This window comes from Coregonus lavaretus (assembly GCF_964263955.1).
Source record: "Coregonus lavaretus genome assembly, chromosome: 26".
In the NCBI taxonomy this organism is placed as follows: Eukaryota; Metazoa; Chordata; class Actinopteri; order Salmoniformes; family Salmonidae; genus Coregonus; species Coregonus lavaretus.
Window position 1 is genome coordinate 19,151,315 of NC_140013.1, and position 23,640 is coordinate 19,174,954.

At 43.4% G+C, this 23,640-nt stretch overlaps 1 protein-coding gene across 2 annotated transcripts; it reads right to left on the reverse strand.

The window, feature by feature from the left end:
* Positions 1-255: 255 nt before the first annotated feature.
* LOC311101775 (short transient receptor potential channel 4-like) lies at positions 256-23,031 on the reverse strand (the record flags this gene model as incomplete). 2 transcript variants are annotated; one of them, XM_084142962.1, is made up of 15 exons in its annotated part: positions 256-1,992; positions 2,185-2,274; positions 2,619-2,660; positions 3,203-3,397; positions 3,616-3,811; positions 6,033-6,205; positions 6,493-6,636; positions 7,374-7,513; positions 10,847-10,997; positions 11,138-11,323; positions 13,327-13,527; positions 13,930-14,106; positions 14,427-14,567; positions 22,206-22,424; positions 22,873-23,031. In XM_084142962.1, 15 exons carry the CDS (start codon positions 23,029-23,031, stop codon positions 1,429-1,431), a joined length of 2,778 nt encoding a protein of 925 aa, XP_083999088.1. In that variant the 3' UTR covers positions 256-1,428. The 2 variants fall into 2 exon arrangements, with proteins under 2 accessions (XP_083999088.1, XP_083999089.1); XM_084142963.1 differs by lacking the exon at positions 3,203-3,397.
* Between the last annotated feature and the right edge of the window lie 609 nt (positions 23,032-23,640).

Sequence of the window (23,640 nt, forward strand, 5' to 3'; positions counted from 1 at the left end):
AATGAAATGGCTACCCAAACTATTTGTATTGTCCCCCCCCCCCCCCCTCTTTTACACTGCTGCTACTCTCTGTTTATTATCTATGCATAGTCACTTTAACTCTACCTATATGTACATATTACCTCAATTACCTCGACTAACCTGTGCCCCCACACATTGACTCTGTACCGGTACCCACTGTATATAGCCTCGCTACTGTTATTTTACTGCTGTTATTTTTACTCATCTATTTTTTACTTAACACAAATTTTTCTTAAAACTGCATTGTTGGTTAAGGGCTCGTAAGTAAGCATTTCACTGTAAGGTCTACACCTGTAAGGTCGGCACATTGGATTACAATCGCTTTTTTGTCTTTAAATACTTTTAGGCATCTTTTAACACAGGCTTAACACCTAACAAACACTGTACTTTTTAAAAGTTGTTACCTCCTATCCCAGCGATAATGCCTTGCATTACGCCTGGTAAGGAAACATTTCAATTTGCTCAACTTGCCATTGGCTCAACTTACCCCAAGGCAAACATTTTGACTATTAGCCCACACAGCTACTAGGATGTACTTTCATGCTAGGTTTAGGACTTCATATTGAACTGATGTATAGAACAATCTTAAAATTATCTACTTTGGTTTAGATACAAGCATCATGAAACCTCTAACACAATAAATTCATTTGACTTGGTGAAAATCCGTTTTTTGCTTACCACTTTTTCCATGTGGTTTCTTCCTTCACAGAATCCATGAAATTACCTCTTCCTAAACATCAAATTATGGTCAAATTATTAATTTTGTGTATGGTTTCCCAGAAACAAGGGTGGCTCAATTTATCCCACTCTCCCCTACATGTACAGTATAGCATCTCTTGTGATTTCACTTGAAAGAACATGTCGCTTCTAAAGGTCTTACTCGCCTGTATAGAAAAACAATCTTCTTTAGGCTCTACTTCTGGTCTTCTGGTGGTAGTGGAGCCCAATCCTGGATTTCACAAATACTGATAGTTCTACCACGTATAGGGTTGCAAAACTCCGGTATCTTTCCCCAAAATCCCAGGTTTTCCAGAAATCCTGGTCGGAGAATGACGGCTTATCTGCTTGTTCCATATGACACCCTATTCCCTATACAGTGCGCAACTTTTGACCAGAGCCCTATGTCCCCTGGTCAAATGTAGTGCACTATATAGAGAATAGGGTGCTATTTGGGACACAGACCAAGAAACAGACTTCTTGTCTTCTGTTTTCCAGCTTATACTTCTGTTTTATAGACCAGAATATATTAATCTGAGAGCTGAATTGGTTCTGGCGAAGCAAGGCAAGCTACTACACAGGCCTCCATGAAGACAGATCATAATGATACATTAAAATCGTTTGTGGTCTTTTAAACAGCCTTCACCCTATAGTCCTTCTACGTAGCAGTCTCATCCTCAACAGTCTGTTTTAACATTGACTCTTCTCTCTCTTCACTCTCCCCTCCTGCTCCTCCTTCTCTCCAGCACAGTCCAGCTCCTCCAGGTCAGCCTCCCCCATCTCGTCAGACACAGAGTAGAGCCCAAAGTCACAGATGTCTTTGGGAAAGTCTTTCCTGGCCAGCCTGTCTTTGGTGGAGGCATGGATGGGAGTGGAGGAGGAAGAGGAGATGGGAGTGGAGGAGGTCGGGTTGGAGGAGGTGTCAGTGGAGGCCCAAGAGGGTACCACAGAGCCGTTGAACAGTCTGTTCAAGCCCTGAGAGGTGGAAGGGGATGTGGAGGAGGAGGTGGTGGAGGGGGCTGCCCTCTGCTGGAGCACGGATGTGGTGTCGTGAAACATGTTGGTCTTAGGCGTGGCCGGGGGGAACTTGGGGGAGTACTTGAAGGAGTGGTCAGGGTAGACCAGACTGGAGGCCCCTGCCCCTTCACTGGGTTTACTTCCTGCTAAAGCCACGCCCTCACCCCCGGGCCCCACCTTCCCCTTCATCATCCCCAGGACCTCATACCTAAAGCTGGAGATGTCCTGCTTCAGCTCCTGAGGAAAGAAACGTACACACATACAACTTGTTTATCTATTTATGACATTTACAGTGGACAGTGCACGTTAATCAACATTAATTGCTGGAGTTAGAAACAATGCTTATTTTTCGTCTGTCGTCCCTGTCTGGTGGTGGATAGAGAAACAAATGTAAAGAAATGTGTAATGTCAGAGGAAACCAAACCTTACCTTAAAGTTCTCCTCAGTCAGTCCTTCCTCTGTCTTGGCATCTCTGATCATGGCTGCTACATATCTCTTCACCAGGTTCCTCAAAACCTCCTGAAAACAACACAGTCCACAGGTTGATAGAATCATATCAAAAACCTCCACTCCTGGGTTACTAACAACTTCTGAGGATAATATGGAAAACATCATCCTGAGAGTGGACAGGTACAGGGATGCGTCCCAAATGGCATCCTATTTCCTATATACAGTAGTGCGATACTTTTGACCAGGGCCATAGAGCTCTGGTCAAAAGTAGTGCATTATATAGAGAATGGGGTGCCATTTGGGAAAAATCTAGTTCAATATATCTGCATCTACAGAATGAAACACATTGAAAACTGACACATAATGAATGAGAAATAATCAATTTTATAGTGAAAAAACAAACGCATAAATACCTGATACTGGTGGTTTATTCTTACGTTTATAGCAGCCCGTTTCTACAAAAAAGGAACATTAATTTACTCCAAAAGCACTACGTCTTTTTCGCTAAGCTAGTGCATATGCTAGTTAGCATTGGCTTGCGAAACTACCTCTAACTTCCTTCATACTGGACGCAGAGACATAATGGTTAATTGCCAAAATCCTGAACTATCCCTTTAACTTCTAACTGCTGATGCTTTCAGACCAGTTATGTCTCATGATGCACGTCTAACCATTCTGGGAAGAACAGGTAATTTCATTCATGATAATTCGTTGTGAACAACACTCTGAGTCTAGAGGAGAAGAGAAGAAGTAGAAGTTTCAACTGTAAACTGTTCAGTAGAGTTGCAGAATTCTGGTAACTTTCCCAAAATTCCCAGGTCTTCCAGAAATCCCAGTTGGAAGATTCCCAGAATCAGCGAGGAATAAACAAGAAATCCGGGAATCATCCAACTAGGATTTCTGGAAAACCTAGGAATTTGGGGGAAATGACTGGAATTTTGCAACCCTACTGTTCAGTAAAAGTACTGTTGATGTAGACTAGAGACTTCCTCCTCACCCCTATGTTTCTAAATGTTTCTGTTTTCTTGGTCCTGGTGATCTTGAAGATGTGTTTCCTGATCCAGCAGATGAAGTACCAGATTGACTTGGGGCTAGGGATGATGTTGAATGGAGAAGGCAGAGTCCCTCCCTCTTCAAAGTAACTCATCCACAACTTGGTTCTTGCAAACTTCCACTCAATGTCTGCATGATCCTGAACAGAAACAACACATGCTAACCATCTGAACAAGTGATATGAACAAAACTTTGTGAAATAAAATGACTGCAGACAGGTTGTTGGGCTCATAAACAAATGAATGAATGAATGATTTTGCTTTCCAGTGATAGAGCAAGACTCACAGCAATATGTTGGTAGCAGTTGTCCATCATGACTAGGGTTAGCGTTAGGGTTATGGTTAGGGTTACACTTACAGCGATGTGTTGGTAGGAGTTGTTCATCATGGCGATGAGCATGTTGAGTAGAACCACCAGAGAGATGACATTATAGGTTCCAAACATGGTGGCCCCTACAAACTCTGTGAACTGATGGTCTGCCTCCACGTTGGTCACATACAGACTGATCAACCCAAAGATAGACCAGAACAATGACTGGAGCGTCTCAAACAACCTAAATGAGAAAGAGAGAGAGATGAGAGATGCGAGATGAGAGATGAGAGGAGAGAGATGAAAGAGAGTGAAAGGGATAAAAGAGAGCGAGAGAGTGAGAGAAAGGGATGAAAGAGAGAGAGAGAGAGAGAGAGGGATGAAAGAATGAGGGGGTTATATTTCTAAATATATAAGGTCAGTGGCAACCCGTCATTCAGTAGGAGCCCCACATTTTTGCATGTTATTATAATATATCATTGAGTTAATAAAGCAGCATACAAACATGGTCTCTTTTTTGTTTTCTTTAGTAAGGCAGCTCAAAAATGCAGGTGTTTCATCCTAGCTTTCTGTGGTGGTGGGGCAAGCCAGCAGAAAATAGGAGCGTTGCGCCGTGATTGGCTCAGTGTTCTGTCACTCATGGGGACACTACGTCACCGCCAAGTCTAAGTCCTTAGTAAGGGTAGACACTGAAAATTCTAGCCCTTTGGGTCCTGCCATAGAGTTACATTAGAAGTGCCCTTCCAAGAAGGCTCAAGGTCATTGGCCACAGATAAAATGACGTCAAATCACATTATAGGTACAGTAGCTTTGATTGGACTGATCATGCCAACATCTTACTTTCAAAATATTAGGTAGCAGTCATCATCATGAATCAAGTCAACAATCTACTGGCAAATCCTTTTTAATCCTTTCATATGAAGAGAAATAATGAAGAGAAATTATAGATAAAACGTATCGGTGCTGATCGGCCATTGGACATAAACATTACACAGCAAGTTGGAAATTGCAAAATCAACAATGAGTGGTTTGGAAGGAATCGGTGACAGTGGCTAACTGCAAGCATTGCAACTGGGAAGTCGGGAATAAACGAGCTCAGACTGGGAAAATAAGTTTTGAACGGTCATAAATCCGGCCTCTTTCTCTTTCTTTGATGACAAAATTTGCCCATGAAGGACCGCCGCGCCACCTTCCTGTTCAAATGAGCACATCACAATAAGGTGAGTCTAAAAATGTCTTATATGCTGCTGCATAAATGATGTAATATGCCAGGGAGATATGTATACTGTAGCTAAGAAAGTAATACTACGTGTATGTTGTGTAGTAAACTGTTAGTAGCCCATGTGTCTCACCCTAATAATTTAGTCTATTTTCACCTCTTAATGTCGCCTACTATTCTGACTTGGTGGTGCACATGTAGCCTATAACCTGTTTTAGAGAAATGTAATCATCGGAAATTGTTAGAGCTTTCATTGTCTGCTTATATGCCCCCTTTATTTATCCTACGGTTCTGACTTGGTGTACAGCGAGAACACTGTAAGAACGGCCCATGTTCTGAATTCTGTCGCTGTACATTTCAAAAGTGTTGAACAAATAGTTATATTGACTACGTCCGTCCTGGCTCGCTCATTAATGTCTTAATCGAAATTACGGATTGCCTCTTATCCGCTTGTCGTCCACTTATGCCATAGTTTGTCAGTAGAAACCACATTTGTTTAAGCAAGTCAGCCATATCAGCTATGTTTTTTTTAAAGGCAGTAAATGAGGCTGAATGAACTGTTTCGCTGCCAGACAAGGCTCCGCTGATAGCCAGGTGTAGCAGTGGTAAGGTGTTGGGACTGCTGTTGGAACTCTGCTGTTGGGACAGCTTTATGTAGGCCCTAACAGTTTGTGGTCACCGTTTGTCACCGTTATAGTAATAATATGCCATTTAGCAGACGCTTTTATCCAAAGCGACTTACAGTCATGTGCGCATACATTTTTACGTATGGGTGGTCCCGGGGATCGAACCCACTACCCTGGCGTTACAAGCGCCATGATCTATCAATTGAGCTACAGAGGACCACATAGTGCAATTTAATGTATTGTTTAGTGTTGTGTTGTGGCTTTGCTGGCACGCATCCCACATTTTATTTATATTTTTGCCCCACCAAGATTTACATGCTAAAATCGACCACTGTATAAGGTAAGCAGGATCTACAAGAATAGTCAAGAGACCATAAAAGGCTGCCATTCTACTTTTGCCCTAATCCAGGCAATTGGCAAAACATACATATCCGTCTAAATGACAAAAATGTAAGGTTGCAAAAGTCCAGTAACTTTCCCCAAATCCCAGAAATTCCTGGGTTTCCTGCTAATTGCCTCCTGATTCTGGGAATATTGGGAAAGTTACCAGAATTTTTTAGCCCTACCAAAACTTAAATATGTTACAAATGAACACATTATAATGCATGGTCTTTACTAACGTTGAGAAAGCATTGTTCTGTGTTTCACAGCGGATGCCCTTGCATCCCTTCTTTCCCTCATCTGTCTCGTAGTAGAAGTAGAGCTGGTTGAGCCCATTAGCGAAAGCCAAGAGCACCAGGCAGTAGATAAACAGGAACTTAAGGATGTCCAGCAGCATCCTGCCCAGAGAGATCTGGAATAATGATTATAATCATATTCATCATCATCATCATCATAAACTGGAAACTTTCATACAATAAATTGCAGCTCAAAGTGCTTTATAGATCAGAGGCCATATGTATCAATCTACTCAGAGTAGGATTGCTGATCTAGGATCAGGTCCTCCCCTGACCATGTAATATTATTAATTGTGAATTAAAAGGAAAAACTGATCCTAAATCAGCAGTCCTACTCTAAGACGCTTAATACATACTGCTCCTGGACATAATGACAGAAACACAGTAGTATGATAATCCTGACCTGTAGAGGTCCCAGGTGTGAGTTAGCTGTAAACAGAGAGATGAGGCGGAGGGAGCTGAATATGTTAGCGATGGCAAACACAGACTCTGCTACCAGGGTAGGATGCCACATCTGCCATTCGTTCCTGGCCCTGAAGCCGCTGTACTGTGGGAAAAGAGAGAGACAGAGAGGGGACAGGTCAGAGTCTACTGAGGGAGAGACAGCGAGGGGACAGGTCAGTCTACTGTGGGAGAAAGGGAGAGACAGAGAGGGGACAGGTCAGAGTCTACTGAGGGAGAGACAGAGAGAGGACAGGTCAGAGTCTACTGTGGGAGAAAGGGAGAGACAGAGAGGGGACAGGTCAGAGTCTACTGAGGGAGAGACAGAGGGGACAGGTCAGAGTCTACTGTGGAAGAGACAGAGAGGGGACAGGTCAGAGTCTACTGTGGGTTAGAGGGAGAGACAGAGAGGGGACAGGTCAGAGTTTACTGTGGGAGAGCGGGAGACGGAGAGGGGACAGGTCAGAGTCTACTGTGGGAGAGAGGGAGAGACAGAGAGGGGACAGGTCAGAGTTTACTGTGGGAGAGTGGGAGACGGAAAGGGGACAGGTCAGAGTCTACTGTGGGAGAGACAGAGAGGAGACAGGTCAGAGTCTACTATGAGAGAGAAGGAGAGACGGAGAGGGGACAGGTCAGAGTCTACTGTGAGAGAGAGGGAGAGAGCGAGGCGGCATTCCATAGTCTGTCCAATAGGCCTGCTCCACCGTACAACTTTTGACGAGCGTGAGGCGCTCCTATTCATTTAAATGAAGCCTGAGTGTAAGCTGGTTGTATTTTCAAGAATTTGTTGCGCAATTTATTCAAGCGTATTTCATATTATCTAGTGCACAGCAACCATCATACCTTGACATAGGCAACAATCTTCAGAGAGATGGTAGCCAGGTACAGAGAGTTCATAACAAAGTCCATGAGGTTCCACCAGTCATGGATATAGTCCTGGAACCCTCCATCCCACATCTGTTTAATCTCTGTCCAGATAAAGCCTACAGGACAGAGAACAGACCAGCAGGGTTATGGTATGTCCCAAATGGCACCCTATCTCTTACAAAGTGCATTACTTTTGACTAGAGTACCTGACAAAGTTTGGACACACCTACTCATTCCAGGGTTTTTCTTTATTTCTACTATTTTTTACATTGTAGAATGATAATGAAGACATCAAAACTATGAAATAACAAATATGGAATCATGTAGTAACCAAAAAAGTGTTAAACAAATCAAAATATATTTTATATTTGAGATTCTTCAAATAGCCACCCATTGCTTTGATGACAGCTTTGCACACTCTTGCATTCTCTCAACCAGCTTCACCTGGAATGCTTTCCAACAGTCTTGAAGGAGTTCCCACATATGCTGAGCACTTGTTGGCTGCTTTTCCTTCACTCTGCCGTCCGACTCATCCCAAACCATCTCAATTGGGTTGAGGTCGGGGGATTGTGGAGGCCAGGTCATCTGATGCAGCACTCCAACACTCTCATTCTTGGTCAAATAGCCCTTACACAGCCTGGAGGTGTGTTGGGTCACTGTCCTGTTGAAAAACAAATGATAGTCCCACTAAGCCCAAACCAGATGGGATGGCGTATCGCTGCAGAATGCTGTGGTAGCCATGCTGGTTAAGTGTGCCTTGAATTCTAAATAAATCACAGACAGTGTCACCAGTAAAGCACCCCCACACCATAACACCTCCTCCTCCATGCTTTACGGTGGGAAATACACATGCGGAGATCATCCGTTCACCCACACCACGTCTCACAAAGACACAGCGGTTGGAACCAAAAATGTCCGATTTGGACTCCAGACCAAAGGAAACATTTCCATGTCCATTGCTCGTGTTTCTTGGCCCAAGCAGGTCTCTTCTTATTATTGGTGTCCTTTTGTAGTGGTTTCTTTGCAGCAATTCGACCATGAAGGCCTGATTCACACAGTCCCCTTTGAACAGTTGATGTTGAGATGTATCTGTTACTTGAACTGTGAAGCATTTATTTGGGCTGCAATTTCTGAGGCTGGTAACTCTAATGAACTTATCCTCTGCAGCAGAGGTAACTCTGGGTCTTCCATTCCAGTGGCAGTCCAAATGAGAGCCAGTTTCATCCTGCACTTGATGGTTTTTGCGACTGCACTTGAAGAAACTTTCAAAGTTCTTGAAATTTCCCAGATTGACTGACCTTCATTTCTTAAAGTAATGATGGACTGTCGTTTCTCTTTGCTTATTTGAGCTGTTCTTGCCATTATATGGTCTTTTACCAAATAGGGCTATATTCTGTATACCCCCCTACCTTGTCACAACACAACTGATTGGCTCAAACGCATTTAAGAAGGAAAGAAATTCCACAAATTAACTTTTAAGAAGGCACACCTGTTAATTGAAATGCATTCCAGGTGACTACCTCATGAAGCTGGTTGAGAGAATGCCAAGAGTGTGCAAAGCTGGCATCAAGGCATCAAGGCAAAGGGTGGCTATTTTACCAAGAAGGAGAGTGATGGAGTGCTGCATCAGATGACCTGGCCTCCACAATCCCCCAACCTCAACCCAATTGAGATGGCTTGGGATGAGTCGGACGGCAGAGTGAAGGAAAAGCAGCCAACATGTGGGAACTCCTTCAAGACTGTTGGAAAAGCATTCCAGGTGAAGCTGGTGGAGAGAATGCCAAGAGTGTGCAAAGATGTCAAGGCAAAGGATGGCTATTTGAAGAATCTCAAATATAAAATATATTTTTATTTGTTTAACACTTTTTTGGTTACTACATGATTCCATACGTGTTATTTCATAGTTTTGATGTCTTCACTATTATTCTACAATGTAGAAAATAGTAAAAATATAGAAAACCCCTGGAATGAGTAGGTGTGTCCAAACTTTTGACTGGTACTGTAAATCAGTTAAGACCAGAGCCCTATGTAACTCACCCTATCCCCTAAATAGTGCACTACTTTTGAAGAGGGCCTATGGGGTCCTGGTCAAAAGTAGTGATCTAAATTGGGAATATGGTGCCATTTGGGATGCAGTCCTAGAGTTAGGGTTGTAATGTCTGTCTGACGCCCAGCAGAGCTAATTTATCATGTCTGTCTCACTTCTCTGCTCTATGGCCACATTCATCTGGTGGAGGGAGAGTTAAAATCAAATCAAATCAAATTGTATTTGTCACATGCGCCGAAACAACAGGTGTAGACTCAACCGTGAAATGCTGGCTTGCGAGCGCTTCCCAACGATGCAGAGTTAAACAATTATAATAAAACTAAAATAGTAAAAACTAGGAATAAAATACGATGGAGCTATATATAGGGAGCACTAGTACCAGATCAATGTGCAGGGGTATGAGGTATTTCAGGTAGATATGTACATGAAGGCACGGTAAAGTGTTTCGGTATACATGTGTGTACAGATGTAGGATCTTAATTTGATCACTTTTTTGTTTCTGAGAATTTGCAGGAAATGCAAACTTGTAGTGTATTTGAGTTTTTAGAAGGCTTCTAAAGTTTGTAATTTCCACTTTGAAATTTCAGACTTGATTTGCCCTAATGAAAAATGTCAATTTTATTATAATTCACATAATTATTCACATTTCCTGGTGCTGCAGGATTTTTTCCTGCTGTAGCAAACTGGCTCAAATTAAGATCCCACATCTGTATGTGTGTTTGTGTTGTCGGTGCGTATGTAGTGAATGTGTGTGGATGTTGTGTGTCATAGTAGTTTGTGTGTGAGTGTGCATAGAGTCAGTGCAGGATAGGGTCAGCGTACTGTATATAGTCCGGGTAACCGTTAATTAACTAATTAGCAGTCTTATGGCTTGGGGTAGAAGCTGTCTCTGAGCCTGTTGGTCCGAGAGCCGATGCTCTGGTACCGTTTGCCAGACGGTAGCAGAGTGAACAATGCTTGGGTGGCTGCAGTCTTTGGCAATTATTCGGGCCTTCCTCTGACACCCCTTGATATAGAGGTCCTGGATGGCAGGGAGCTCGGCCCCAGTGATGTACTGGGCTGTCCACACTACCCTCTGTATCGCTTTGCGATCGAGGGTGGTGCATTTGCCATATCAAGCGGTGATGCAGGACAGGTAGACAGGTATGAAAAGGTAAACAGGTAGCATGCCCATGTATCCTGCCATGTGGTTGTACTGAACAGATTAACAGAACACCATCATGGGAGTTACATAGGACACACATGGGCTGGATTGTCTTACAATGCAGTGTGCGTTCAATGCATGAAAACCAGCTGTAAAAGGTAGATTACGTATTTGGCTGAAAGACAAGTCTTTCCTTTCTTGATCAACCATGTTGTGCAACTCTGCGCACGTAAAACAAACACACACACACACTCTTACCCAGTACCCAGGGCAGTATCATCCATTCCACCACAGTAGGAGTCGGCCCCTGTCTATTGGGGTCTGTAGAGACGATGTGCTGGGAGGCCAGCAGCAGCAGGAACAGGAAGGTGAGATACGACGTTGTGTGGCAGATAAACTTGATGAAGGGCTTCCTAATGATGAAGAAGAAGATTCCTTTATTGTCCATTAGGTCTAACATAAATTCAACTTCAGCTTTTTCCCATCAGACCAGGGATTCAAACTGGCAACCCTCCAGTTGCTGACCTCCCTCTCTAACCTCTAGGCTACTTGCCTGATGAAGTATCCATAGCGGCTTTTAGGAGAGATCAGGTAGCAGAGGGAGAAGAGGGGGAAGAGGAGGCCGATGAAGATACAGGTTAGGAACTTCCCTGCACAGTGACGACGCCTCCACCCAGGGAACTCATCGTACCAACGAGACGCAAGCAGCTGCTGACAGTTGGGCTGGGCTACAAACTGGAGGAGGGAGATTGAGGAAGGGAGGAGGGGAGAGGGAGTAGGGGAGGGTTGGAAAGTAGAGAGAGGGGGAGGAGAAAGGGAAGGGAGGGAGAGGGGAAGAGAGAAGGAGAAGGGAGAGGGGAAAGAGTAGGGAGAGAGGGATTGATGGGGGATTAAGGGGGACGGAGGGAAGGAGGGAAGGAGGGAGGCATGAAGGGATAGAGCGAGAGAGTGAGTCAGCCTTTATGATACATTATTGATTAGTTCTTATTGGAGACCTGTGTGTCTAATGCAACGTCACAATGTTTACTATTCTTTCTCACTTGCTTTCCACTCCACATTGACAAACAACTGACACGAAAACAGGCACATATTAAGCAAGCCTGGGCAGTTGGGTACAGCATACCGCATACTGACAGTTGGACAGTTGGGCACAGCAGTAAACACACTCAGCTAATGGAGGAGGTCAATTGAGTTCCCAGATTACATTATGTGTGCATCCCAAATGACATCCTATGTGCCATTTGGGACGCAGCCAATTACTGTTAATTCTGGTTTAGTGCAGCAGCACCTCAAGCTGTTAATGACCTTAATGTGCCTGATCATTCTGATGAGTGTTACCAGCTGTCCCTGGCCTGGTCCCAAGTGTCCCTCCCTGGCATGTCTGTTCCTCTCTAATATCCTCTTCACACACTGTATTGCGCTGTGTAGGATGCTTTCTCTTCATATTGTCCTTGTCAGCACAGTTCCAGGAAAAGAATGAAAAGGGTATTTCTCTCAGATCTGCCTCTACTTACAAGATTTGATAAGGATCACTCTGGCCGTCTCAGGTACTATCTAAAACACTCTCTGTCTCAGTCGCTCTCTGATTGATGACCTCACTGATGACCTCATCCCCCACAATGCCCTGCTCTAAGTGATGGGGATCCATTTGGTTGTAATTGTTTCGTAATTCTGTTAGACTGAGATGAACCTCACCATCACACAGAGCAGCGCAGATGTTCAGCAGATGGTTCTATCAAATCTCACAGAGACAAAAACATAACAATGTTTCATGAGGAACAGATTTGACAGACAGGCACTCTTTCAAACAGGAACATGGAGTTCTTTATAAATGTCTCTCTCTTATCTCTGTTCTATCCCTAACCCTAAAGAGATATAGCATGTTGTGTAATGTCCGTCTCATGGAAAGGGTTAAAAGTATTAAGAAAGGAATTTGTGTTTTTTCTGCAGTTCTCAGTCCTCTTCACTCTCTACGTGAGTACAGATGCAGTGTCCCCTTCTACTCAGGAGGGGGCAACATTTCACAACTTCCATTTCATAACTGTACTGTACCTGCTCATCTACAGTAACTGTAGCAGCAACCAACCATAAACCAAAAATTCACATTACAGTGCTATACACTTAACATGAGACAATATTCCCACAAACTACTGATGACATACAAGCCATGAGAAGACCATAAAAGGCCTGAATCCCACACACTATTCCCTATTTAGTGCACTACTTTTAAATAGGGAATAGGGTGCCATATGGGACGTGGCCAAGGTTGTTGTTTTCCTGTGCAACATGCTGCTTTCTGTGTAATTTAGATGTATTGTGAGTTAGTATTCCAAGCAAACATTCAGTCAGAGCATTATCCTATTAGTAGCATCATTATTGCTGTATCATTATGCTTCATTACGTTTACATCAAGGGACTGGACAGCAGACTGAGACATAGCTCCAGTAATGTGTTGTTTCACTAAGGAAGGATGCCATTTTCAGACGCAGCCTGGTGATTACCACATAATTACAACTCCCATAGGAAGTCTCCACTCAAATCCGGCCATCTACTACTTCTCAATCCTATCTTAGAGATAACAGCAGACGTTAGCTTCATGCTTTATCCAATGATATACAACATGTAAAACCCTCAGCTGTACTAAAGACATTGGGAGGGAGAGCCACCTGGCCAAGCTTCAACATGTAGTAAAATGACAATAAACACAGCTTCCTGAGGAAACATGGGTTATATCTTACCTCTTTCTGTCTGTATTTGATAGCCAGTTTGAGTCTGGCCAGGTCGTTGGTGTTCTCATCCAGTAGAGGGTTGATGTCGTCTCTGTAGTTCAGGATCAGCTCTAGTTCTCTGGAGCTCCTGGTTTGGTCCAACAGGTCCTTGGCAAACTGTTTACACTGTTGAGATAACTCCTCATACTCCGACTTAAACTCATTCTCCACCTGAAACAGTCAGAAACTGTTAGTTAACAGTCAATAAACTAGTTAAAAACTATTTATAAAGCCATTATACTGCTAGGAAAACTCCATATACTCCGACATAAACTCTTTCTCCACCTGAAACAGGAATAAACTGTTAGTTAAATGTCGAGCCCAAATAAACACTGTCATGGAACACCGTCCATCTCCTAAAATGCAGAAGATCGGCGTCTGTGGCACTCTCCTGTGGAAGCCTTATGTTCCACATAAAAATGAAGAGGATTAAATAAATTAATAGTCCATAAACTGCTTATAAAGTACTTACACTGCTGAGACAACTCCTCACTCTTCTTTGACTCAAACTCATCCTCCACCTCAATTAAATTAAATTAATTTAACTTAGCACATATCTGTTAAAAAACCCACCTTGCTGAGTTCCTGTAGTTCCCAGGAGAGTTGGAAGGCTGTGAGGAAAGGGTCTTCACTGGAGAGGGCTATGAGTGATGGGCTGGCCAGGGCCTTGTAGATGTTGAGACGAGAGCGGGAGTGACGCAGACTATCCACATCAGAGCTGGACACACACTCCATGCAGTTACAGCGCACCTGGAACACACACAGGTGGAGGGAGAGCAGTATTGTAACTATCATACTGTACTATTGTATCATACTGTATAGTGTAGTGTAGCCTGCTGTGACTATTGTACTGTACTACATTACATTTTACATTTACATTTACGTCATTTAGCAGACGCTCTTATCCAGAGCCACTTACAGTTAGTGAGTGCATACATTCTTTCTTTTCTTTTTTTCATACTGGCCCCCCGTGGGGCCATTACATACTATATCATACTGTAGCATGTAGTACTTCATCATTTACCATAGTACTACACCATAGTGTCGCTTATGTCCTGATTCAGACCCACCTCATGTGGCTGGGGCACGGACACCCCCTTCTGCACCAGCAGTTTGATGATCTCATAGTTGTTGGTGTGAGCTGCCAGGATGATGGGTGTGATGTCAGGAGTGAAGTTAGAGAACTGCTTGTCCAATAGGATGGGAGGAACCTGGAGGGAGGGCGGGGCAGAGATAAATAAGGGTTATAGTCAGATAGGGAGGATGTTGGGCAAGAGAGAAGAGATCAATCCAGATATCGATTGAAGAAGGAAAATTGAATTAGACAAAACTGAATTCATAACAACATTGTAGTATTATCAATATCAATACCATATGTTTCCTTTATGAAGCAATACAATAGAGGAACATGGATTAGGTTTTACTTGAGGAGAAGCTGTGGTGTGTGTGTTGATTACAGAGGACCAGCTGCGCAAGGATCTGTTTTAGGACCACTATTGTTTTCACTATATACAGTGAGGGAAAAAAGTATTTGATCCCCTGCTGATTTTGTACGTTTGCCCACTGACAAAGAAATGATCAGTCTATCATTTTAATGGTAGGTTAATTTAAACAGTGAGAGACAGAATAACAACAAAAAAATCCAGAAAAACACATGTCAAAAATTTTATAAATTGATTTGCATTTTAATGAGGGAAATATATGACTCCCATGTGTCTTTTATACAGGTAACGAGCTGAGATTAGGAGCATACTCTTATAGGGAGTGCTCCTAATCTCAGTTTGTTACCTGTATAAAAGACACCTGTCCACAGAAGCAATCAATCAATCAGATTCCAAACTCTCCACCATGGCCAAGACCAAAGAGCTCTCCAAGGACGTCAGGGACAAGATTGTAGAGCTACACAAGGCTGGAATGGGCTACAAGACCATCGCCAAGCAGCTTGGTAAGAAGGTGACAACAGTTGGTGCGATTATTCACAAATGGAAGAAACACAAAATAACTGTCAATCTCCCTCGGCCTGGGGCTCCATGCAAGATCTCACCTCGTGGAGTTGCAATGATCATCAGAACTGTGAGGAATCAGCCCAGAACTACACGGGAGGATCTTGTCAATGATCTCAAGGCAGCTGGGACCATAGTCACCAAGAAAACAATTGGTAACACACTACGCCGTGAAGGACTAAAATCCTGCAGCGCCCGCAAGGTCCCCCTGCTCAAGAAAGCACATATACAGGCCCGTCTGAAGTTTCCCAATGAACATCTGAATGATTCAGAGGAGAACTGGTTGAAAGTGTTGTGGTCAGATGAGACCAAAATGGAGCTCTTTGGCACCAACTCAACTCACCGTGTTTGGAGGAGGAGGAATGCTGCCTATAACCCCAAGAACACCATCCCCACCGTCAAAAATGGAGGTGGAAACATTATGCTTTGGGGGTGTTTTTCTGCTAAGGGGACAGGACAACTTCACCGCATCAAAGGGATGATGGACGGGGCCATGTACCGTCAAATCTTGGGTGAGAACCTCCTTCCCTCAGCCAGGGCATTGAAAATGGGTCGTGGATGGGTATTCCAGCATGACAATGACCCAAAACACACGGCCAAGGCAACAAAGGAGTGGCTCAAGAAGAGCATATTAAGGTCCTGGAGTGGCCTAGCCAGTCTCCAGACCTTAATCCCATAGAAAATCTGTGGAGGGAGCTGAAGGTTCAAGTTGCCAAACGTCAGCCTCGAAACCTTAATGACTTGGAGAAGATCTGCAAAGAGGAGTGGGATAAAATCCCTCCTGAGATGTGTGCAAACCTGGTGGCCAACTACAAGAAACGTCTGACCTCTGTGATTGCCAACAAGGGTTTTGCCACCAAGTACTAAGTCATGTTTTGCAGAGGGGTCAAATACTTATTTCCCTCATTAAAATGCAAATCAATTTATAACATTTTTGACATTTTCTGGATTTTTTTGTTGTTATTCTGTCCCTCACTGTTCAAATAAACCTACCATTAAAATTATACTGATCATTTCTTTGTCAGTGGGCAAACATACAAAATCAGCAGGGGATCAAATACGTTTTTCCCTCACTGTATATGCTACATCTTGGTGATGTCATTCAGAAACACAATATCAACATTCACTGCTATGCAGACAACACAGAGCTGTACATTTCGATGAAACATGGTGAAGCCCCAAAATTGCCTACCCTAGAAGACTGTTTCAGACATAAGAAAGTGGATGGCGGCACATTTTTTACTTTTAAACTCGGACAAAACAGAGATGCTAGTTATAGGTCCCATGAAACAAAGAGATCTGCTGTTTGATCTGACAATTACTCTGGATGGTTGTACAGTTGTCTCAAATAAAACTATGAAGGATCTCGGTGTTACTCTGTACCCTGATCTCTCTTTTGACGAACATATCAAAAATATTTCAAGAGCAGCTTTTTTTCATCTTCGTATCATTGCAAAAATCTGAAACCTTTTGTCCAAAAATTATACAGAAAAGCTAATCCATGCTTTTGTCACTTCAAGATTAGACTACTGCAATGTTCTACTCTCCAGATACCCGGATAAAGCACTAAATAAACTTCAGCTAGTGCTAAATACAGCTGCTAGAATCTTGACTAGAACCAAAACATTTGATCATATAACTCCAGTGCTAGCCTCTAGCTTCCTGTTAAGGCTAGGGCTGATTTCAAGGTTTTACTGATAACCTACAAAGCATTACAGGGACTTGCTCCTACCTATCGCTCCAATTTGGTCCTGCCGTACATACCTACACATACACTACTGGTCAAAAGTTTTAGAACACCTACTCATACAACGGTTTTTCTTTATTTTTAAAATGTTCTACATTGTAGAATAATAGTGAAGACATCAAAACTATGAAATAACACATATGGAATCATGTAGTAACCAAAAAAAGTGTTAAACAAATCAAAATATATGTTATATTTGAGTGTGCAAAGCTGTCATCAAGGCAAAGGGTGGCTACTTTGAAGAATCTCAAATATAAAATATATTTTGATTTGTTTAACACATGATTCCATATGTGTTATTTCATAGTTTTGATGTCTTCATTATTATTCTACAATGTAGAAAATTGTTGAAAAAAATAAAGAAGAACCCTTGAATGAGTAGGTGTTCTAAAACTTTTGACCGGTAGTGTACACTACAGTCACAAGACGCAGGCCTCCTTATTGTTCCTAGAATTTCTAAGCAAACAGCTGAAGGCAGGGCTTTCTCCTGGAGGAAGGGGTGTGAACGTGAACGGCAAGGCACTGGAGTGACGAACCACTCTTGCTGTCTCTGCCTGGCCAGCTCCTCTCTCTCCACTGGGATTCTCTGCCTCTGACCCTATGAGTCACTGGCTTGCTAGTGCTCTCCCATGCCGTCCGTGAGGGATCACATTGAGTACCGCTATACTCAACTTGAGTGGGTTGAGTCACTGACGTGATCTTCTTGTCCGGTTTTGCGCCCCCTCGGGCTCTTGCAGTGGGGGAGATCTTCGTGGGCTATACTCCACCTTGTCTCAGGGTAATAAGTTGGGGGTCTGTTGATATCCCTCTTGTAATGTGGGGGCTGTGCTTTGGCGAAGAGGGTGGGGTTATGTCCTGCCTGGTTAGCCCTGTCCCGGGGTATCGTCGGACGCGGCCAAAGTGTCCCCCGACCCCCCCTGTCTCAGTCTCCAGTATCTATGCTGCAGTAGTCTATGTGCCAGGGGGCTAGGGTCAGCCTGTTCTATCTGGTGAAATTATCCTGTCTTATCTGGTGTGATCTTAAGTATGCTCCCTCTAATTCTCCCATCTCTCTCTCGCTCTCTTGCTCTCCCCACCCGGAGGACCTGATCCAGTTTCTGCTGTTCTGCCTGCGGCTATGAAACCCTGACCTGTTGACTGGACGTGCTACCTTTTGACCTGCTGTTTCGACCCTCTCTCTCCCTCTCCCTCTCTTTTCTCTCTCTCTCTCTACCGCACCTTCTGTCTCGACCTCTGAATGCTCGGCTATGAAAAGCAAACTGACATTGATTCCTGAGGTGCTGACCTGTTGCACCCTCTATAACCACTGTGATTATTATTTGTCCCTGCTGGTCATCTATGAATGTTTGAACATCTTGAAGAATGATCTGGCCTTAATGACCATGCACTCTTTAAATCTCCACCGGACACAGCCAGAAGAGAACTGGCCACCCCTCAGAGCCTGGTTCCTCTCTAGGTTTCTTCCTAGGTTCCTGCCTTTCTAGGGAGTATTTCCTAGCCACCATGCTTCTACATCTGCATTGCTTGCTCTTTGGGGTTTTAGGCTGGGTTTCTGTAAAAGCACTTTGTAACATCTGCTTTATAAATCCATTTGATTGATTGATTGACAGGGTCTAATCATTTAAGGTGCGTCCCAAATGGCACCATCATAGGGCTCTGGTCAATAGTAGTGCACTATATAGGGTATAGGGGGCCATTTGGGACACATGCACAGTCTGATTGGTCTCCCTCTGGGAGGAGGTAATAAGGAAAGAGGCACTTGAGTGACCACTTCACTTACTGTATGAGGAAATACTAGCTAACAGGATTACATTACTGTTCCCTTTATCACCACAACTCAGATCTAAGTGATGTTCCCGTAAACCACAGGTCTTCTTGTCATTGATTCCTGATGCTCCTGATGGTGTGTGTGCGTGCATGAATGTGTGGTTCAGATTATGTGTTTGCATAACGATGCCAGTAAGGTCATGCTGTTGAGATGGAGTCTGACCTTATTATCACTATCTCTAATCTCCCTCAGAAGAGATGGAGAAAGAGAGGTGGAGATAGAGAGACGCCACGGTCTCCTCTGATAGAAAGATGAGAGGGTTTAAATACACTCTTCTATTACACTCCTCTCTCTCTCCCTCTCTCCATCTGATGGAGGGACATAATCCTAATTCAGATGGAATACTGTATGGTGTATCTAGACATTGTCTCAATAGCTAACAGCATAGGTGGCTCTATGCTTTCTTGTCCATCTAGTTAGAAGGGCCTCAGTTGTTATATGAAAATATTTGAATCCAAATAGTTTCAGAGCAGCTCTGGTGCTGTGGGAGTTTTCTTTGACGTCTTTGAAAATGTGTTTGAGAAGTGTTCAGCCCCCATAGACTTTCTTTGTAAAGGTATGTGTATGTGTGTGTGTGTGTGTGTGTGTGTGTGTGTGTGTGTGTGTGTGTGTGTGTGTGTGTGTGTGTGTGTGTGTGTGTGTATCTGTCACGCCCTGACCTGGAGAGACTTTTAATATCTAGGTAGTTTGGTCAGGGTGTGAAAGTCTAGGTTTTGTATTTCTATGTTGGCCGGGTGTGGTTCCCAATCAGAGGCAACTGTCGCTCGTTGTCTCTGATTGGGGATCATACTTAGGCAGCCAGTTTTCCTGCCTGGGTTGTGGGATCTTGTTTGTGTATAGCCTTCCGACGTCACGTTTCCTTGCCTTTTGTTGTTTTGTCAGTGTATATTCAGTTTAATAAACATGTTCGCATACCACGCTGCACCTTGGTCTGACCCGTCTCTCAACGTTCGTGACAGTATCAGACATTCTGTTCTGTTCTATTTCTGTCCTTTGTTTTAAAACTAGCTAAAACATATATGTAACCTTGATAATGCACGCTGTATTTTGATAAAGTTGTATGCATTTCAGGACTGTGTATGTCTTCCGGTTACATTTCATGTTCTATTTTTGGCCCTCTGCAAACTAGAGTAATAGTCACACTAAAATATATATTTTTCAAGATAAATGGTTGAGTTTAAATAGCCTAATATCATAATTCAAGATATTGTATAATTTGTTGGGAAGAGTTTTGCCTGGTCGTTTCTGTGATGGCCACAGCCCCACTCTCACTTGTACACCCTTGTGTTAGGCCTAATTATGACATGCCAATATTGTTACTGTTTTAAACATGTGCACCGCTGCTAAATACTTGTTTCCAAGTGCCCAATTATCCATGGGTAGTTCTTTTCCTTCAGTTTGTGCATTTATTTCTAATGCTTTGAGCATGTCGCCACTTCTTGGCACCGCCTCACTCCCCACCCACATACGTTTACTCTCCCCTTCAGAACACTGGCAAAGCCAGGTAGAAATACCTTGAGCTCCCTCACAGGTGGCTTTGTCAGTGTTCTGTACGTTCTGATGAGGAGAGTGTCCATATGTGTGTAGGCTGTAGGCCCATTTTGTTGTCATAGTACCCACAGCCTAAGGCCAAATCCAGATTTTGGATTGAGTTCAGCATGATTTTGATTTCATTTTTGATTTCATTTTTACATTTACAGGAGCAATTGGGGTTAAGCGCCTTGCTCAAGGGCACATCAACAGTTTTTTCACCTGGTCGGCTCAGGGATTTGAACCAGTGACCTTTTGGTTACTGACCCAAGGCTCTTAACTACTAGGCTACCTGCTGCCCCGGGAACTACATTTTTTCCCCTAGTTTGTTTGTTTTTGTAAGTAATTTGCCTAACTTCCCAACATGTTTATGTATTCTACCATCACAACCGTTATTTTGAAAAATTGACTTTTGCACCTTATCCTTTGCCTACTGCCTGCCTGCCTTTAGGACCGGTAAGATCATGTAACCTTTTCACAGTTTCACATAATAAGATGTCGTCAATAGGCTACAGATGTATCACTGTATACACAAATCAGAAAAATACAGTAGCCTATACAGATGAAAGACAGTACCTGCATATTGACTCGTTTGCTATAGTGATCAACAGAAATGTAAATCAGATGATTAACATATCACGAAGAGAGTGTATAAATAAACAGACTGTAAATAGAGGAATCACAGGAGGGCTAGGAGATGTGGTGAGGAGGATCTAGTCTAGTAGATCAGCTGTGATTTAAATAAAGCAACAAGCAGAGTAAAGCTTGCTCTTTCAGACCTCAGGGAGTCCCTGTCTGTTTTATCATACCTATGTTCACCTGTTCATGGCTTAGTCTCAATGGCACCCTATTCCCTATATAGCGCACTAATTTTGATAAGGGCCTATAGGGTAGTGTGCACTAAATATGTAATAGGGTGCCATTTTGGGATGCAACCAAGATCAACACAGAGAGGGAAGAGATGCTGTGGAGAATATAAGTAAGAATTATGGTTCAAATATCCAGAGTGCAAGTGTACAGGGAAAATGTGTAAATTGCCCATAGTAGCGTATATCGTTGCAGTTCTGAGAGAAGCAGTTACTTAGAGTAGACCAACACATACAGAGAGATAAGTGAAAAGGGAAGAGAGAGACACTGTGCTGAAGCAAGAGATGTGAGGAGGAAGAATATGTAATGTAGTGTAGTAATGTAGTGTTATAGCATGGAGAAACATTTCTAAATTGCACATGTACATGTTCTCCTTGAAGCTCTCAGTTGAAAGTTAAGAGTTGAATTGTAATGTTTTCCACCAAGTCCTCCAACCAGGGGAGAGGGTGGTGGGGGCATTATATATATAAAAAGGGGGGGGGGGATTAGAAATTAAGTAAGTAATGTTATTTGATAGACTTATATCTGCTAATTTCATAGCTGATCTATCCCCTTAAAAATAAAATAGGGTTGAAGTAATCCTTATAGGAATGAGTATGTGCCTGGGAGGGCATGGGGTAGTGTAATGCATAGGAAAAACAAGAAGAGGGCATATAGTAGAGACTGTTCTATGTCAACATGTCTGGTCTAAGGCCTTTCTCAAGACCAATCTGATTGTAAAGCAGGTAGCCTATTGGTATTGTATGTGATAACACAAGGACAGTGTGTTGTGCTGTATGCAGGTGAATGTAGGCTAGTCACCCCTCCACCAAGTGACTATAGCCAACACTCAAGAACAGGGTGGCATTTGGGAAGCACACTGCAACTGTCCTACCTGTTTCTCCCTGCTGGGCTTCTTATGGTTGAGCAGCAGTTCCACGGCCCCCACCATCTCTTTACGGATGGCGTGTAGCAGAGCGTCACCGACGTACACGTTATAGGTGAGCAGCAGCTCTATAATCTCCAGGTTCTCATTCTCTATAGCTATCAGCAAAGCTGTGCGGCCCAACGGGTCTATACAGTTAATGTTGATCCTGAAGTAGATCTCTGCCTCCTATAGGCGGGAGGGGGAATGACAACGGATGATTACTTAGTTTTATGGTATCATGACAGCAAATTGTATCATGTTTATTGATGTTGTACTTGAACTGAGACTTATTTATCCCTCCCTCCTTTTCTCCCTCCCTCCCTCCCTCCCTCCCTCCCTCCCTCCCTCCCTACCTCCCTCCCTCTTTCTCCCTCCCTTCCTTCCTCCATCTCCCTTCCCGCTCCTCCCTCCATCCCTACCTCTAGAGCTTGTTTGACGGAGGTATAGTATGCTTTCTCCTCCCTCCCTTCTCTCGACCCCTCCCTTCCTCCCTCTCTCCACCTCTGTCTCCCTCCCTCCCTCTCCTTCCTTCTTCCCTACTTCCAGAGCCCGTTTGACTGAGACGCATAGTCTCCTTTCTCCTCCATCCCCTCCCTTCCTCCCGCCCCCTTTCCTCTCCTCCCTTCATCCCTACCTCTAGAGCCTGTTTGATTGAGGCATAGTCTCCTTTCTCCACTGCTCCCAGGTAGTTCCTCTCCAGGCCAGACAGTTCAGACTCGGCCCTGACAATCCTCAGAGGGATCCGGTCCCTGTAGGAGGAGTTGTCTGTCCTCCGGTAGTACAGTTGAGACATCGCTGCTACTGCTAGGCAATCTCACTCACCTAGACAGGTTAGATTAGATAACATTGATTATCCCTACTCTACATTTTGGGGAGGCAGTGGACAGAGTCAGAGACACAGATCAGTAATGGTTGGGTGAATGGCTTGGTTACTAGTAGGAAAGCTACTTAATGCAGACTGGACTCACTGGACAGACGTTTGGTATTTTACGTAAATCTTTGCACCTCCAATAAGTATGATGTGTTTTTTTGTGTGTCCAATCTTTTATTTATGTTGTCATTTTTTTCGTTGGGGAGGGGGGGGGGGGGGTACAAAATACACACTCATATAACTTGAATTGCATATTCAGTTCATATCATATTTAATTGTGGGCTGCCAGTCAAAAATAAATAAAAAAACATAAATACAAATACAAAGTATTGATCATTATGATCATATTAAAGAGTTAAAAAGTAATATTACATTTAGTATGTAAAGGAAAATAAACAAAAATAAGTGAGCCTCCACACCCAACCTCCCATCCCATTCCCCCAACCCCACCCAACCAACATGTCTCCATGTCTTTTACATAACTTATCCGTGTCATTATTCTCCTAACCACCAATGCAATTCTCCCTGTAA